Raw genomic sequence first — 19,090 nt, 5'->3', positions numbered from 1 at the left:
AGAGAGAGGCTTCAGAAAGGGTGCGCGCAGATAGTACAGTGCACCCTAGTTATGTTTATGCCAAAACCACAAATGCTATATATATATATATATATATATTGTGGCATCCCGCCACGTAAACCTCGGCCCGGACCAGCCCGAGGGTTGGTCCGGGATGGCCGATACCACCGTCACCCACCAGCCGGCGATGGAGAGCACCTGCCGAACCCCAATCAGCGGTATGAGAGACACCTGGCTGGACAGCCAGGGAGACTCTTTAAAAGGAGCAGGTGGACTGACAGCACGGCACGGGAGCAAGGAAGAAGGTAGCGCTCTGGTCCGCGAGAGTCTAGAGGCCCACGGAGGCCCTAGAGACCGCGAGTGCCTTGTTTGTTTAAGTTGTATGTAATAAATGCCTTGGATGGCTTATCCCGCACACAAACGTGTCATTTATCCGTGGAACCCGGCCCAATCGAGTACCGGGTTTCCACAATATATTGTGGCATCCCGCCACGTGGTCCTCGGCCTGGACGGGCCCGGGGTACCGTGGAGGACGGGGTGTACCACCCCCACCCACCAGCCGGAGAGAGAGAGCAGCCCTTTCGGCACCCCAATCAGGGTGATTGGGGGACACCTGGGCGAAAGCACGGGAGCCATGTTAAAAGGAGGACCAGCCCAGCCCAGCACAGCAGGGGCACGGGAGCAGGAAGGAAGTGCTCGTGGCAGTGAGAGAGCCAAGAGGCCCACGGAGGCCCGAGAGACCGCGTCTCCTTTATGGTTGATTGTTAAGTTGTTTGTGAATAAATGCCTGAAATGGCTTTAACCCCAATGCCGAGCGAGTTTTGTAAGTGGATTCCGGCTCAACCGAGCACCGGGATACCACATATGGTGGAGAATGCAGGCACCAAGAGCCCACTACAACCCCCCGGTAAAGTACCCCACCCCGCCGCCGCCGCCGCAAGGGACGTCGCCGCCGCCGCAAGGGACGTCGCCGCCGCCGCAAGGGACGTCGCCGCCGCCGCAAGGGACGCCGCCGCCGCCGCAAGGGACGTCGCCGCCGCCGCAAGGGACGCCGCCGCCGCCGCAAGGGACGCCGCCGCCGCCGCAAGGGACGCCGCCGCCGCCGCAAGGGACGCCGCCGCCGCCGCAAGGGACGCCGCCGCCGCCGCAAGGGACGCCGCCGCCGCAGCGGGAGAGAAGGCCGCAGCGCGAGACCGGGACGCGCCGGCACCGCCGGCCTACGCGGACGTGGGGACGGGTCGGCCCTGCATGCTGGCGACCTGCTTGGCGCAGGGGATGTCCGGGCGCCCGACGGTACCGGTGCGGGTGATGAGCAGAGACACGCAGGCCCTTCTGGACACGGGCAGCGTGGTTACCCTCCTTCGCCCCGTCTTGGCGGGTGGGAAGGCGGGGGAGCCCATGGAGGTGGCCTGTGTGCACGGGGGGACCCGGACCTACGAGACATGCCACGTCGTCATCCGGACCCCGCACGGGGTGTTCACGGCTCGGGCGGGGATTGTACCCAACCTCCCCGTGCCGCTCCTGATTGGGAGGGACTGCCCGATATTTCGCCGGCTTTGGACCCCGGCACGAGAATCCCGGGGCGGGAGAGATGCGGTCGCCGCCGCGGCAGGAGAGGCAGCTGCCGCCCGCGCAGCGGGAGACGAGGCAGCCGGAGACGAGGTAGCCGGAGACGAGGTAGCCGGAGACGACGCTGCCGGAGACGACGCTGCCGGAGACGAAGCTGCCGGAGACGAAGCTGCCGGAGACGACGCTGCCGGAGACGACGCAGCCGGCGCCGCAGGAGACACCCGGCCCCGGCGAGATACCATCCTGGGCGGGTCCCTCGACTACCTGGGGCTTGGACAAAGGGTGGAGGAGTGTGGCATCCCGCCACGTGGTCCTCGGCCTGGACGGGCCCGGGGTACCGTGGAGGACGGGGTGTACCACCCCCACCCACCAGCCGGAGAGAGAGAGCAGCCCTTTCGGCACCCCAATCAGGGTGATTGGGGGACACCTGGGCGAAAGCACGGGAGCCATGTTAAAAGGAGGACCAGCCCAGCACAGCAGGGGCACGGGAGCAGGAAGGAAGTGCTCGTGGCAGTGAGAGAGCCAAGAGGCCCACGGAGGCCCGAGAGACCGCGTCTCCTTTATGGTTGATTGTTAAGTTGTTTGTGAATAAATGCCTGAAATGGCTTTAACCCCAATGCCGAGCGAGTTTTGTAAGTGGATTCCGGCTCAACCGAGCACCGGGATACCACAATATATATATATAATTAGGCTATAATTATATTATTTAGCGTGTAATGAGACAATCTATAGCCAAATTGTCGAAGATGCCCGAGAATCTCCGGAGATATCAGCATGGGAAATCGGCGCAACAGACCCATGAACCTATAAAGAAAGACGTCATCTCATGCGGGAGAGAACGTTTGCGGTGCTGGTTTGTGTCACGTAAGTACAGGGCTCTCAAGTCTCACACATTCGGCGTGAGACACACGAAATTCAACCCATGCACACGCTCAAACCCGGTCTCACGAAAATACGTGACACTGTCACGTTAATTAATCTATTGAAACGTGATCAGGGACACGTATTTTTCTACATTTTGTATTTCAATTGGAAGTATTTGTCGTGTCACTAAGCACGACTTCCAAACTAAGGTTCTGTCCGGGAGCGTTCTCCCTAATGTCCCTTAAGGAGCTCCGTACAGATCATTCATTGTTGAAAATTGTCTATGATAAATAACAAATGACAGCTTTTGGCCACCCGTTTCTACTTAAAATTGTCTGTGATAACTAACAATATGACAGCTTTTGCCCACCCGTTTCTACTTTCACCTTTTGGTTCTGAGAAATTGTGACAATTCACAGATATATTAAATGCAGGTGCGCTGCTCTGTAGGCAAACCGAAGGAAAAAAGGGTAGCTGCTTCATCTGTTCTTTTTAGAATTGTATGTCTTGATGTTTATTTTATCTAGCCATCTATCGTCTTGTCCAGTGTCGCGAGCGGACGTTGCCATGACATCTAGAAATCATACCGTATTTAATGGGTTATCATTAATATTGATGTGTAGGGGTTGATTATAACTCGTGAATTATATTGTTTACACCACTGTCTGGGGGAATACTCGTATTCTGATTGGCTGCAGGGCGTGCATTAACTAGACACCTGCTAAGTAGTTCCAGTCAGTGTTTAGATTCTCTGCCCGAGCCCGACCCGACATTTCCCACCACTATCCTCGGGCCAGGCCTTTGATCAAGCGTTTTTATTTTTATTTGATCATTGGTTTATTGGCCTAATCTGAGGAGAAATCTATGCCATAAACAGAAATATTATAGGCCTTTATTACACGGGTCTTCTCAATGCCGTGGAACGCTCCGTTCACTTGCATGGGTAGAAGTCAGGTGACTTATCAACCCCAGCTTCTTCCGTTGCTAAGCGACGTCACTGTCTTTGCGGACAAATTATTTCTCTGCTTATCAACAATACGAATGGCCAAAAGACTTGTATGCCCCCCCCCCCCCTTAAATAAATACTATGGCCGAATTATTATTATTATTATAATTCTCATTCAACTTGAACATGTGTTTTTACAGTAGAGTGGTGGAGGGATGACGTATGTTGGCCGACCCGGAAGTGAGCGTCGCCCTGGGTTCCCTTGACAAAAACACAGGTTTTTCCATTTCCAGGATTTTGGATTATTGCAGAAACATTTGCATCTTTGAAGCACCTCCTCAAAAACTGAAAATAAATAAATAAATAAAAATAACCGTGCTCCAAAGAACGAAATGTAAACCAATGCATTCTGAATGGGAGTGTTTCTCAGATTTTCCCATGCTACAAATAAAGACTTCATGGTCATAAAAATTGTAATATGATTAATCTCGTGTGTAGGGTGGCATTCTATTTTTTTCAACGGGGCTGCATCCAGTCACTTGACCGTCATGGTTGCTATGGTGGTTGCTATCGACCGCCCCCCTCTAATCCTTACATGGCTCTAAAAACCACGCGGCAAAGGAGCTGCCGTCAATTGTCTTGTTTTTGTCGTAAACTAGGGTCCGATGGTTAAAAAATAGACAGATATTCCAAGGTATCCTTAAAAGGCAGCTTGGATGTTTTTATTTTCTGCAGTTTAGACTTCTTCTATAACTTATTTTTGAAAGCAAAACACCAAGCTCATTGATTTAACGAGGCAGGGTTATTTGAAACAATTTATTCAATAAATATTTGTGAGAGGTCATTCCTTCTCCTGAGTTTGCTTCCTATTTATGTCTAGTGTACACCCCTACTGTCCACAAGCATCCCCCCCCCCCCTCCCCATATGGATTTGGAGAATTGTTACCACGGCCCAGTGGTGGAGGTATCATATATATGAAAGAGGGCATTCAATTATACTACAATGATCAATTAGAAGGCCGAAGTCCTAAAGGAAGTGATGCAATAGGTGACTGAGTCGAGAACCTTTAAGTAAGCTGTACCTTGGGGTCTCTTATATATCAAAGGGGGTCTCAAAGGATGCATACGCTTCAACCTGTGGCTCCAGCCCTACAGGAAATGACTCAGCAAGTGCTCCATCTCGTTGCACCTCACCCAGCGGCTCGCTTGCAAGATTTTGGCCTGAAGTTCTTCCCAGACCTACACCCTAGCCATCCAACATGCATATTTGAGAATTAGGCCTCTCTTTAATAATGACAAAAAGTTATGAGAGAAATACACATGAACTTTTTGTAATCTCATAAGCGGCCTGGTGCCGGCTCCTTTTGACCTTTTGACCCCAGACTTCAAAACCTTGGCCACAGGCCAGCTGTGTCTACCCACCTTAAGCCACAAATGTACACCTCCATCTCACAAAAAATGGGGACTAGAAACTAACCTCTGTCTTATGTACATTTATTGTACTGTTGGAGGTCACAACTCTTTTCCGGCCTTTTCAAGATAGCTACGGATGCTAAAATGTTTACACACATTTCCAGGGGCCCCGAGAACGACATATCCAAGATTATTATGTTGCGCAAAGGAATTGCTTCCGGGTATCGGGTTGCGTAGTCGATCAGGACCAACACAAATCGATACCCCTGTGCGGAACGTTCTAATGGCCCGATAATGTCCATGCCCACGCGATCGAATGGGGCCTCCACCAGGGGAAGGGGCCGCAAGGGAGCCCTGGGTATGGCGGGGGGATTCACCAACTGGCACTCGGGGCAGGAGGCGCACCACCTACGCACTTCCTCCCGGATCCCCGGCCAATAGAATCGAGCCGTTATCCGGTTTAGTGTCTTCTCGTACCCCCAATGGCCCACCATTGGGTTGTAATGCGCCGCCTGGAAAATAATTTCCCGGCGGCTCCTGGGTACCCGCAACTGGGTAACAATCTCCTCACTCTCGGTGTCACGACCCACCCGATAAAGCCTATCCCTAACGACCACAAAGTGTGGGTAAGTCAGCACTGCGTCTGGCTGTACCCTCGAACCATCAATAGCAATCACTTGATCGAAGGCTGAGCGTAAAGTAGCGTCACGAGACTGCTCGAGGGGGAAAATGGAGCGAACTCTCACATGAACAAAAATGTTCTTTCCGTCCGTCTCGTGCTTTTACAACGCTCTCTCTGGCTCGCAGAGAGCGTCTTCCTTCTCTCTCTCTCCAAACCTCACTGAAAGACAAGCAGGCACATAAATACACACTTTCTGATTGGGTCAGATTGCAGAAACCTGTCCGCAATCAGACCCCATCACCCCAGCATACCCGGTGCTCCATACTCCCCCTGCAGGCCAGACGCCGCCCCACCTCCACAGTAGAGTATGCGCATAACACCGTTACCTGCTCATCCACCGGCCTCTCTCCCTTTCAGTGCGCCTACGGGTATCTGCCACCCCTATTCCCCGACCTGGAGAAGCCAGGTCAGAGGCTTGAGCCTCCTGCCCCTCGACTCAAGCCCTGATCCATCATTGTCGACGCACCTGGATCCTGGCGCGCGCTGCTCTCTCCAAGTCTGCAGATCACCACTCTGCTGCTGCAAACAAACGCTGCACGCCGACCCCTGTCTATCAACTTGGCCAGAAGGCCTGGCTCTCCACCCGTGACCTGCCCCTTAAAGTGGAGAGTCGCTAGCTGGCCCCCAAGTTCATAGGACCATTTCCCATAACCTGCATCATAAACCCAGAGGCGGTACGCCTTCAGCTTTCTCGTTCCATGAGGATCCCCCCAACCTTCTATGTCTCCAGGGTCAAACCCGTCCAGGAAAGCCCTCTGGCTGATACTGATACTGATATGAACTTTATTCGTCAGCAGTGCTGAAATTTGTCTTGCGACCCAGCAGCCGTTGCATGTAAAAACAGAAAACATGAATTACACACATTGACATGACACATTGAAACACAACAAATGTACATACATGGGTACAGATAGTCGAGAGCACATTGTCCACCACTTGGCCTATCTCCGGTTTAGCATCAAAGTCGATTGATGGACAAAATACTTTTTTAGTCTAACCTTTGTAGCGGGCCAGTGGGTGTGGGGTTTCCACGCCACCAAGTCAAATGATACACACACACCGAGAGCAGTTCAATAAGATGGTTTATTCAGAATAGACGAATAAATGTCACCAGGGTGGGGAAAAGGGTAATCCAGAGTCCGTAGTCTGTAGTCCAGGGGTCGTCGCCGGGAGGGTTCTCACACAAAGCGGTCGGTACACAAATAATCTGTAAATGTTCAGGTTTCCTGCTCTCTTTGGCCACACACAGTTCGCAGAGGCTCACGCAGAGGCACTCCATAGTAGTCTCCCTCCATGTGGTTGCATGCTCCCTTTTATCCCCAAGCACTCCTGCCTAATGCACCTCAGGCTTGCATCGTTAAGGGAGGGAGTCCTTGTAAAGCTTGGGGGTGGAGCCAGCATGCTGCCACATACCTCCCCTCAATCACCACCCCTCCCTGGCGTCTGCCACACACCCTCCCCCTCAGCTCCGACCGGGAGGGAGGGGCGGTCCAGCTCCCCAGAGCATCCCTCCTGGACAGGGCATCCGCATTCCCATGGGCTGCCCCGGACCTGTGAATAGGCCTGTCGCGATATGCAATAAATCAATTAATTGCGCGATAAATTAAAATGAGCGATAATTTTTTGCCGGCCGCAATAATTGCAATAATAACTATATTTTTTAAATCATTGCTTTATTGGCCTAATCTGAGAAGAAATCTATGCCATAAACAGAAATATTATAGGCCTTTTATTACACGGGTCTTCTCAATGCCGTGGAACGCTCCGTTCACTTGAATAGATAGTCCGGTAACTTGTCAACCCCAGCGTCTTCGTTTGCTAAGCAACGTCAACGTCTGTGAAGGATTTCTCTGCTAATCAACACTACGAATGCTGCTAATGAATAAATTGTAAAAAGACAGACCATGTGAAGTTATTTTTTCGTCTTGGCAAGTAGCCTTGTAATAAGCGGGATGATGTAGTATAGAACGTCGCCGGTCATTAAAATAAGCCCCTTCAGGGTGAAGCAAGACACCTCTGCTGCGCGTCGGTCACCTGTTCGCCCTGTCGGGGCTTATTTTCCCGATAGTGACCGGCGTTCTATGCATTATATATATTTATATATATTATATATATTTAGCACGGTAGACCTCAGTAACAAATGTCGGGTTGAAATCGGGCTCCGGCTCATAATTACAGGGCACAACGAGTAAACCCCCTCGTCAAGTGTCAGCAGCCGCGTTGACATGGACACATCTGAAAATTATCATGTACGCCTCATTCGGAATACAATTATCTGTTCGGCATAGATTCTATGCCGAATAGAAGAGGTGGTGTAGTCCGTTTTAATCGCCATGTATGTTATTCCGAATAGATTGGGGTTTAACTTAGAGCAGCCGCAGTAGTTCGCAATTGGTCCACTGAGCTCCGTCGGTACTTTTAAGCACACCGAACTTCACCGCTGTCAAAAAAAGTGGATTTATTGCCTGATTCACGTCTTTGTTATCACTCCGTAAAAGTAGTCCGGTAAGCGTGTCCGGTTGCTAAGAGACAGGACATGGTTGTTTATTAATGACGTGTTCGCGTATCGTAGTGTCAGCGCCATGGGTCCGCGCGCGTCATAGGTAACTGTAAATGAGTAGGCTACTAGTAGTACTTTTGCAGGCTGAACGTTAAAATACTTCTTAACTTAGAGAGATGGCAGCTGCAGTAGTTCGCAAATGGACCTTCGAGGATTCCTGGTCACTAAATACTCTCTCCCACCACCAGTCTTGGCTGCAGACTCGCATCCAAATTCCTCTTGTTTGCGGCGGAGCTTAAGGTAAATATAAAGATCTGACGAGAAATTGACGTTGCTGCACTGTCCTCCTTCTTAATTGAAGGAGCAGGCAGAGAAAAGCTCTCTCCTGCTGTGCTTTCATTAAAATCAAATTTAAAATCCCCGATAGTGATAAGACATACATTATGTCGCCGCCGGTCCAGAGATGTGTCAGGTGTGCGCGAGAGACAGAACGGACACTTTTGTTACTGCCATGTATACAGTAGTAGCCTACATTCGGAACACATTTTAGGAACAGATCTATGCCGCATAGAAATCTATGCGGATCAGATGCGGATCAGATGTGCCATGTAAACGTGGCTACTAACTTGTTGCATTGTCTGTGTGGGAGGCGGAGTCCTGGCGCAATCGTGTTTACATCCTTTTTATTTAGTGTTTCAATTTTATTTATTGTTTTTGGTGGTGTTTGGTTTTTATTCAAGAGCATTTTTTGTTAATAATAGATTGTTTTTGGTTGTTTTGTTAATTTATTCTGGATATTTTAAATGTCTTCCAGACGCCCAGTTCCAGTGTTCTTTAAAAATAAAGGTTTATTGATCTTCGAAAGGGTGTACTTTATCATTAAATTAGTTGAAAAACGGCAATATTATCGCTTATCGCAATAATTCCTGGGGCAATTAATCGCCCAGAAAAATTTGTTATCGTGACAGGCCTACCTGTGAACAACCGAGAAGGCAAAAGGTTGTAATGATAGGAACCAGCGGGTGAACCTGGCGTTACTGTCCTTATTCCTCGACATCGAAACCAGTGGTGCATGATCTGTGACCAGGGTGAAGTGGCGCCCCAACAAGTAGTACTTCAGGGTTTCCAGGGCCCACTTGATGGCCAGACATTCCTTCTCCACCGTGGAGTATTTTTGTTCCCTCGGCAACAACTTCCGGCTGATAAAAATAATCGGGTGTTCCTCACCTTCATGTAATTGTGACAACACTGCCCCCACCCCTGTTTCCGACGCATCCGTCTGCATCACCATTGGCTTGGTGAAGTCCGGGGTTACCAGCACGGGTCCTGAACACAGTGCGGTCTTTAGGTCCTGAAAGGCTTTCTCCGTCTCCTCGGTCCATGTGACTTGGGCGGGCAGCCGGTCCCTGGTCAGATCTGTCAGAGGGCTGGCTACGGATGCAAAATGGGGAATAAACCTCCGATAGTAGCTGGTAAGCCCCACAAACGTGCGTACCTGTTTCTTGGTCAGGGGCCGTGGCCAGTCCTGTATCGCCTCCACCTTCTTCATCTGGGGTTTCACACAACCCCTCCCAATGGTGTAGCCCAGGTACTCCGCCTCCTGCAGACCGAGCTGGCACTTCTTTGGGTTAGCCGTCAGCCCCGCCTCCCGTAAGGCCTGCAACACTGCGCTTACCTGCTTCACGTGAGCGTCCCACTCACTCCCATGGATGACTATATCGTCAATATAGGCGGCCGCGTACCCCCGATGGGGACGGAGTACCCGGTCCATCAACCTCTGGAAGGTGGGCGGGGCCCCGTGCAACCCGAAGGGTAGCTTCCTGTAGTGGAACAGCCCGTCAGGAGTGGCAAAAGCGGTTTTCTCACGCGCCTCGGGAGCTAAGGGTACCTGCCAATAACCCTTTGTCAGGTCGAGCGTGCTGATATACCGGGCTGTCCCTAGCCGTTCTATGAGTTCATCTATACAGGGCATGGGGTAGGCGTCAAATTTAGATATCTAATTTAGCTTCCTAAAGTCGTTGCAGAAGCGTATGGTTCCATCGTGTTTCGGCACCAACACTATGGGGCTGCACCACTCACTGTTTGACACCTCAATGACTCCCGCTTCCAACATAGTCTTTATCTCGGTCCTGACGGCCTCTCTCCTGGCCTCCGGTATGCGGTAGGGTCTCAATTTCACCTTTTTCCCGGGCTCAGTGATGATGTGGTGCTGTACCAGATTGGTGTGGCCCGGTTCACTGGAGAACACATCCTGGTTCTGGTCGACCAACTCCATGAGCTCCTGCCTCTGTGCTGGGCTCAGCTGTTCCCCTAGGGGCACCTTGGCAGGCCCGGTTTGACTGGTAGCCTTTGGAGGAACAGAGCAGAGTACATCCCGTGCATTCCATTTCTTCAACAGGTTTACATGGTCAATTTGAGTCGGCCTCCTTCGTCCCGGCTGTCGGACTCTATAATTCACCTCCCCTACCTTTTCAAGTACTTCGTATGGCCCGTTCCACCGGGCCAGAAACTTACACTCTGTTGTGGGGACAAGTACCAGCACTTTATCTCCGGGCTGGAAGTCTCGCTGTTGGGCCCCTCTGTTGTAGACCCGTGCTTGGGCAACCTGGGCCTCCTGCATGTGTTCCCGCACCAGGGGCCACAGGGTGGCCATCCGGTCCCTCATGTCTCCCACGTGTTCCACCATGGTTCGATGGGGCGACGGTTGCTGTTCCCAGGCTTCCTTCGCTATGTCCAGCAGCCCCCGGGGTCATCTCCCATAGAGGATTTCAAATGGAGAGTGGCCGGTCGACGATTGGGGCACTTCTCTGATCGAGAACATGAGAAAGGGAAGCAGCTGGTCCCAATTCCGTCCGTCCGCCTCCATCACCTTCTTCAGCATTTGCTTCAGGGTACGGTTGAACCTTTCCACTAGTCCATCGGTCTGCGGGTGATAAACTGAGGTGCGCAACTGTTTTATTTGCATTAATTTGCAGAGGTCTTTCATGATTCGTGACATGAACGGGGTTCCCTGGTTTGTCAAGATCTCCTCGGGAATGCCCACCCGGGAGAACATCAGGACCAACTCACGTGCAATCCCTTTTGAGGCCATGGTGCGCAGTGGAATGGCTTCGGGGTACCTAGTGGCATAATCCTGTATCATCAGGATGTACTGGTGCCCCCGGCTGCTCTTGGGTAGTGGTCCCACCAGGTCCATGGCAATCCTGCTGAAAGGAACTGAAATAATCTGTAGGGGAATTAATGGGCCACGGAAATGTGGTTTTGGTGCCACCTGTTGGCACTCCGGGCAACTGCGGCAGTAATCCTCCACTGCCCTCCTCAACCCCGGCCAGTGGAATCTTGCCTTGATCCGGTCCAGGGTCTTCTCCACCCCTAGATGAGCCCCAAGAAGGTGGGAGTGTGCCAGCTGCAGGACTGATTGAACAAAGGGACGGGGCACCAACAACAACTCCACACATTCATCATTCCTCTTTACGACCTGATACAACAACTTGTTCTTGATGGCAAAATGAGGGTATGTGATCAGACCTACCCCCTCGATGGCCTTCCCTTCCACCACGGTCACCTGCTGGAGAGCACTCGTCAGGTTGGGATCCTCCAGTTGGGCTGTTCCGAACCGTCCCGATAATGAGGCAGGCTCTGGCGTTGCCTCATGGTCCATCGGGAACAGATTGTCCATACTCGCCTCCCCTGCCTCCTGTCCTGTGTCCCCTGCGTCACTTCCTGATAGTGGTTCAGTTGACCCCTGTGGGTCCACCTCGTGTAGGCCACACATCCGGACCTCCCTCTTATCGGCCCTCGCCCTTCTCCGGTGTCCTCTTTCCTTTAGGTTCCCCCGCTCTCCCCCCTCTCCGGCCAAACTGGCCCACAGTTGGCTGAAGAGTGGGGAGTCCCTCCCAATAAGAACCGGCACTGGCAGGTTTGGGACGACTCCCACTGGTCCTGTGTATTGCCCCTTTGTGGTCTGTAGGTGAAGGAGGGTAGTGGGGTAGTTCTTAGTCTCCCCGTGTATGCATGTTACTGCCACAGTGTCCCTCAAGCTCGGGGACCGGGCGAAGTCCGGTCGGATCAGGGTCACCATACTCCCCGAATCCAACATAGATGTCGTGTCCCTTCCGTTGGCCTTCACCGGAGTGACTGGGGAAGGACCACTTTCCTCACCCCAGCAAACCGTCAGCAATCTGCAGGGACGCCCAGTTGTTAACTCACCAGCTGATGCCGACGGCATCGAGACATCACGACTCGGACAGGTCCATGCGATGTGTCCAGGCTCGCCACACTCGTAGCACTTTCTGCTGTCTGGGTTCAGGAAGGGCCGACGTCTCGGGGGGCTGGCTCTTGACGTCTCCCTGGCCGGGATCCTGCCGTGGTCCTCTGTCCTTATCCGCTCCTGCTCCTTTGGGCGAGGATTGGGTTCACCCCTCAGTGGACGTCCACTGCGTAGGACTTCCACAGCCGCCTGGTGACCTTCCACCAACTCCACCAACTGATCTGCGCTCTGCGGGTTAGCTTGGCTGGCTAACTTTTTAGCCTCGTATGGGAGGGACCGCAAGAATTTGTCCATGACCACCTTCTCTGTGGCGGTAAGCGTCAGTGGGGCAGCCGTCAGCCAGCCTTTGGCCAACCTAATTAGATCGTGCATTTGTGAGCGCGGCGACGCCGTTGCATCATAAGTCCAATCATGAAACCTTTGTGACCTACTTATCAATGTGTATCCATACCGGCGTAGTATTTCCTTCTTCAGCCCTTCGTAGTTAGACGCCTGCTCGTCCGTCAGGTCCTGATACGCCTTCTGTGCTGTGCCTGACAGGAACGGTGCGAGTAGGCTGGCCCATTGTGCTGGATCCCAATTCTCCCGAACCGCCGTCCTCTCAAAGGTATTGAGGTATGCCTCTATATCATCAGTCTCTGTCTGCTTTAAAAGAAACCTGCTGGGGGCAGGACGGGAAGCTGTAGCGCCTGCAGCCACGCCGCCATGTCCGGCTGCTAGCGCTCCCACCAGCTCCCGGGTCGTAGCCTGATGCGCCATGCTCACTTCCACTAGCTGTTTCATCAACGCTTCCATCGTTGTCCCTGTGTTGGTCTATCTATTTGACTTGGTTTTGGCTACAAGCACGCATTCTCCACCACGTGTAGCGGGCCAGTGGGTGTGGGGTTTCCACGCCACCAAGTCAAATGATACACACACACCGAGAGCAGTTCAATAAGGTGGTTTATTCAGAATAGACGAATAAATGTCACCAGGGTGGGGAAAAGGGTAATCCAGAGTCCGTAGTCTGTAGTCCAGGGGTCGTCGCCGGGAGGGTTCTCACACAAAGCGGTCGGTACACAAATAATCTGTAAATGTTCAGGTTTCCTGCTCTCTTTGGCCACACACAGTTCGCAGAGGCTCACGCAGAGGCACTCCATAGTAGTCTCCCTCCATGTGGTTGCATGCTCCCTTTTATCCCCAAGCACTCCTGCCTAATGCACCTCAGGCTTGCATCGTTAAGGGAGGGAGTCCTTGTAAAGCTTGGGGGTGGAGCCAGCATGCTGCCACATACCTCCCCTCAATCACCACCCCTCCCTGGCGTCTGCCACACCTTCTTGAAAAGTGGTACCTCGTATCTCCTTCCTGAGGGCAATAACCTGTATTCACTATACAAAACATGACTAGTGTTTGAGGTGATGTTTTTTGCCAACCTCAGCATGCTGTAGTCATACGTGGAAGTATACAGCTCCTGAAGTGGTTGTCCAACAATCTTTGAACAAATGTTTAGTTGTTGTAACATTTCTGACTTAAGGGCTAAAGACAGACATCCATACCAGGTGGTACTGCAGTACTGAAGAACACTCATAATGACAGAAGTGAAAAACAAAAGAAGAATCCTTCTACTGGCACCGAAGGAAATAGATTCTTTGCTTTGTTTTCTTACACACTGATTCAATCTGATCTTTCCAGGAAGGAAGATGGTCTATTACTACTCCTAGGTATGTGTATGAACATACCTGATCGATCTGTTCACTATGAATAGTAATAGGAGATTTGCATATCTCCAGTGGTGCACCAAAAACAATCTCTTCTGTCTTTTTTGTGTTTATGATGAGAGCGTTTTTATCACTCCATTCAACCACCTTATTTACTCTCTGCTGGTGCAGTCCAGGGTCACTGAAACTATTTAAAAGAGAAATTAAAACTGTCGTCAGAGTACTTTAGAATGTACTGATCTGGTCCTTTGCTCCTACCCTCGGACAGACATTCTTCAGTACGACAACTGTCAGTATAAAGAGTGAAGAGTACAGCTGAGCTTACACAACCCTGTGGAGCGCCAACATTTGTAGTTAATGCTGAGGAAAGGGTTCTGTTCACCTTTACTCTCTGTACTCTGTTGGTTAAGAAACATGCATACCAGTGAATCAAATATGGATTCAGTTCTAACTGGACCATCTTTGACACCAATATATCAGACTGTATCGTGTTGAAGGCTGAAGAAAAGTCCAAGAACAACACCCTTGCATAGTTGTCTTTAGACTGATCTAGATGTTTTGTAATCAGGTGGACCAGTGTGGCGACCGCATCCTCTGTACCGCAGCCCTTTTTATAAGCAAACTGACAGGGGTCAAGTTTCTCTTTGGTTAAACTAACAAGATATTGTAGCAGTATTCTTTCAAGTGATTTCATGATCACTGAAGTGAGGGCTATGGGTCTATAATCCTTATGCTCTTTTGGACATCGGATTTTTGGTAGTGGTTTTATGTAGGAGGTTTTCCAAGACAGAGGGATTGTGTGTGTGTCTACAGAGATTTGGAATATAGGTTGCCACACTGGAGCCAGCTCAGATGCAAAGTTCTTGAGGAGGAAAGCACTGCACTCATCTGGCCCATTAGCTTTCCCTGTATTAGTACACCGAAACACCCTTCTCACATCCTCTTCAGTGATGGTAATTCTGTCTGAGGGGGCAGGTATTACAGCCTTAAGTATCTCAGTGCACTTTGAGGAATTATCTAATGATTCAAATCTAGCAAAGAATGTGGTTAGGTCATTGCTTAAGGCACCTTCATTTTCTGTCAAAATCGGTTTGGATGGGGATGACATTCCTGTCATAGATTTCATTGTGTCCCATGTCTTTTTGTGATTATTAGAATTGAATGTGTCTTCCAAACGCTGTCTATGTGCCGATTTTGCTTGTCTAATTCTGTTTTTTAGCTTTTTCTCTGCCAATTTTAGTGCTCCAAAGTCTTTATTTATGAAGGCTGTTTTCCTCTCATGTATTATTTCTTGTATATCTTTGGTCACATAGGATTTATTATTAGGATAGATTTTTATCTCCTTTGTGGGAACAACAAGCTCTACACAAAAATTAATATAATCATTTGTGACTGTGGTAATTTCATCCAATGAACCGCAACTAAAAGTGTCCCAATCTGTCAAGTCAAGGCATGCTTTTAGTTGTTCCTTGCTTTCATTTGTCCATGTCCTAACTACTTTCTTCACAGGCTTTCCTCTTTTTAGTTTTGATTTAGAGACTGGAGTAATGCACGCAACATTATGATCAGAGGTCGATATAGGCGGCCCAACCCTGGCTACATATGCATTTTCAATGTTTACATAGCACTTGTCCAATATATTATTTTTTCTGGTGGTATCCTGGACGTATTGTTCAAATCCCGGCAGCACAGTGTCTACAAAACACTGGTTCAGATCTCCGAGGACAACTGCTGGTGCTTCTGGGTACTGCAGTTGCAGTTCATGTACACAGTCAGCGATGGTCCTTGCTGCCTGTGCAGCTCTTCCCGGCCCTTTCGGGGGGACATAAACAGCAAACAGTAAGATGCACCCAAACTCGCGGGGCGAGTAGAATGGTCTTAAAGTCATGCCCAGGATCTCTACATTGGGATCGTCACATATCCTCGTTTTTATTGAGTAGGCACGACAACAGAGATCATTGATGTACACACATACACCACCGTAGCAACTCCCCCCTCCCCTGTCCATTCGCACCAGAGTGAATCCAGGGACTTCATAGAGTGAGTCTGGCTTTGATGGCTTTAACCAGCTTTCCGTGAAAACCAACAGTGATGCCTCACGGAAATCAAGACTGTACCTTGTGTATGTCCGTACCGTGGCGATTTTGTTGTGAAGGGATCTCACATTGGTGAGAACGATAGAGGGTAGTGGTGGGCAGTGTTGGGCGTAACGCGTTGCAAAAGTAACGCGTTACCGTAATATATTACATTTAGGCAGTAACGGAGTAATATAACGCATTACTAACTATATTTCGGTAATATTATTACAGTTACTGAGTCCGGTAACGCGTTACAGTCATGGACATAATAAAGGATGGACCACAGACTGGAAAGTGGCCGCCCATTCATTCATATACAAACTGCTCAGTGGCGCAGGGTAACATACAGGAGCGATTTGCTTCCGCGTTATGGGGCCAAGACACGTGGCCTAGTCCGTGACATACCGGATGCAGAAATATAGAACGCATGCGTGCCCATCCCCCCACTCCGGTCCAACAACAATCTTTGTCTTTGGATCTTTTGAATAAATGGATCAATACATGATGAATCACAATGATCGCAAGCAGAGGACCGTGAGAGTTATTGAGCAGCAGATGAACCAGTCCAAAAATCGGACACGTTAACGGAGCACTGAACTAGGCCCTCTCGGATGCCATTTGTTTCACTACGACTCCTTTCAGCTGCACACCCCTCTTCCCCAGCGAGATAACGGCTAATAAAACGCTTGAGGTGGCGTTTTGAGGACATGGCATTTAAGGTAATTATGAGCCTTTGATTGATATCCAGAAATTTTTTGCGGAGACACATTCCTGTTCCCCACTTGTATTGGAGTGAACGGAGATATCTACTTCTGGGTCCAATGATTTGAGGGACCCGTCCACAGCCCTCTTAAACAACTGCAATACCAGGCTTGGCCGCTGAGCACTGGTGGATTGCGGAAGTATGCAGTGTTCCTGGGGGCTTGGTTACAATCCGAGCCACACAAACTCCAGCCCTTGTTTGGCTGTATATTTTGTCTATTAAGACTTTGTTGTTTGGTCCTAACCAAAACATTAATAGGCTCTAAGCATAAGTTCCTTGTAAAGTCTCTGTGGGACTGAAATGTTGAATGTGTTTCATTATTTATGCTGTTCTCATGCTCTTTTTTATTACTGCTATTTACTGCTATTTCAGGGCAGGATATATGCTCAGGTTCTAAAATACTTACAAAACATGCCCTGTCTGGTGGCTGTTAGACGTCATTCTTGAAGTGCACTTTTATTTTATTATTGAAATAGTATAAACTATTAACATGTTTGATTTCATGGGAATCCAACTTTTTTGTTAAATGTTTGTGTGGCTGCACTTTGTAACTCAGGAGCTAATAAATGAGGCATAGAAAAAGAGTGTGTCTTGTCGTGTAAAGGTTTTGGTTGTTTAATTATTCTATATCATAACATTATTGTAATTCAGCTATTCATGGTACACACTACATGCAGATGCAATATAGACCTCATTAGACTTTAATGTTTGCCCCCCCCATCCGCCTTGTCCTGAATGTTGATTTTGGTGAAAGTAATAAGTAACTTATTACTTATTACTCTACACAGAAGGTAATATTGTAAAGAAACTTATTACTTTCAAATGCAAGTAACTAGTAATATGAAATATATTACATTTTGGAAGTAACTTGCCCAACACTGGTGGTGGGCGGGTGAATCTCCTCCGTAGTCGAACTCGAGTGCCCCCCCTTCTCCCCCGTTTCCGCTTCCTTCTCTTCCGGATCAGCTCCTCGGGGATGTTATCCAACACTGGTGGGTAGATGTGACCCGCGTTGGTTGTGTTGGGCTCTGGTCGCAGCGACAGCAGTGCATCCCGGCTGTATACACCGGGATGCACCGGGGCGCTTCCTCACGCCGGCTGTTTGTGTTGCTGTTGAGTTGAGCCTGAGGTTCAACTGACCCACATCGTCCACTGGAGCTGATAGTCCACAGCAGGATAAGCAGAACGGTTTTCAAGGCTCTCATCCTACACATTCCCGGGCATGTAAGGACTTGACATAAACATTAACATTAAACCGAGACAAAAACACGAAACATTAAGGCATACACGGCTGACTGGGTCGCAGTGCAGCCGCCGAGCAGTGCACCGCTTCAGATTGTGCGTGCACAATCAGATAAGGGCTCCTCCCTTTCCGCCCCCTCCTCCCCCTCGGCTTGTCGACGGAGGCCCGGTATTTACTGTCTGGCGTCTCCTCCGCTCCCGCCGCCGTGGATGTGGGGTCCAGTATCTGGGGGATTGGGAGGGGTACGGTCCGGAGGAGTTCTCCTGGATCCCGGCTCCCTTCATCGTGGACGCCCGTCTCATCTGACTTCCACCGGTCCCATCCTGACCAACCTGCCCCGTCCTCTCGTCCGCCCGCTACGGTTCCATCTGCGGGTGGTTCTTCTGACCTCCTGAGGAGAAGGTACTCGGATGTCGCGTCCACCTCGTCTACGGAGGACGCAACCTCCGATGCCTCAGAGGAATTCTAACCCTCCTCCGGGCCCCCTCCACCCTCCCTGTTCGATCTTGGACGTCTGGAGCCGTCCCTTTACTGTTTGCTCTCTGCCTGCCCGATCCTGTACCGAATTAAATCCTTGAAACTGTCCTCAACTGTCAATTAAATACAATACAAATATAAACTACGATACACTTGAAACACTCAGTTTACTAGCTAAATTCAATACAATACAAATATAAAGTAAAAACAAGTGTTATCTGTATTATGTTATTTCGTCTTGATGAGCGCGAATGTTTTTTGAAACCTGCCTGGCAACAAACAATCGCGTCGATCGGTGACGTAATGTTTCGACGCGGATTACGTAGGCGGTACAATTTTCGCCCCTGGTACAATTTTGGTGTGACAGCACCTCACAGAATACAGGCCAGCATAGGACACCTGTCTGTCCTCAACTGTCTGTCCATGCACTTGGGTTCTGCCTAACCCCCCTGTTGCAACTGGGGCATGTATGTGACGTAAACGCGTACGCGACGTTAGCAGATCTGAGCAGAGTTTTGCGTCTTGGCAGGAAACGCTACGGCGTAGCGTATTCAAGTTTTCCACTCTGGAGGGTGGTTTCAGATTTTT

At 50.0% G+C, this 19,090-nt stretch overlaps 2 protein-coding genes across 2 annotated transcripts; one reads left to right on the top strand and one right to left on the bottom strand.

The window, feature by feature from the left end:
• Nucleotides 1–1,297: 1,297 nt before the first annotated feature.
• LOC130374665 (uncharacterized) lies at nt 1,298–3,727 on the top strand. The gene is made up of 2 exons (XM_056581595.1): nt 1,298–2,433; nt 3,580–3,727. The coding sequence occupies exon 1, from the start codon at nt 1,309–1,311 to the stop codon at nt 2,137–2,139; it is 831 nt and encodes a 276-aa protein (XP_056437570.1). The 5' UTR covers nt 1,298–1,308; the 3' UTR covers nt 2,140–2,433; nt 3,580–3,727.
• Nucleotides 3,728–5,956: 2,229 nt separating this feature from the next.
• Nucleotides 5,957–18,470, bottom strand: LOC130374659 (uncharacterized). The gene is made up of 2 exons (XM_056581586.1): nt 13,557–18,470; nt 5,957–6,472 (listed from the first exon to the last, which is right to left on the bottom strand). Exon 1 carries the CDS (start codon nt 15,947–15,949, stop codon nt 14,129–14,131), a length of 1,821 nt encoding a protein of 606 aa, XP_056437561.1. The 5' UTR covers nt 15,950–18,470; the 3' UTR covers nt 5,957–6,472; nt 13,557–14,128.
• Nucleotides 18,471–19,090: the final 620 nt, after the last annotated feature.

Source organism: Gadus chalcogrammus, chromosome 21 (genome assembly GCF_026213295.1).
Source record: "Gadus chalcogrammus isolate NIFS_2021 chromosome 21, NIFS_Gcha_1.0, whole genome shotgun sequence".
Taxonomy (NCBI): domain Eukaryota; kingdom Metazoa; phylum Chordata; class Actinopteri; order Gadiformes; family Gadidae; genus Gadus; species Gadus chalcogrammus.
Note: the sequence above shows the minus strand (reverse complement) of the source record. Positions and strands in the feature narration are given on the sequence as shown.

Coding starts and splice junctions, on each gene's coding strand:
- LOC130374659 (XM_056581586.1), bottom strand. CDS start 15,949: ATGGACAGGGGAGGGGGGAGTTGCTACGGTGGTGTATGTGTGTACATC.
- LOC130374665 (XM_056581595.1), top strand. CDS start 1,309: ATGAGCAGAGACACGCAGGCCCTTCTGGACACGGGCAGCGTGGTTACC.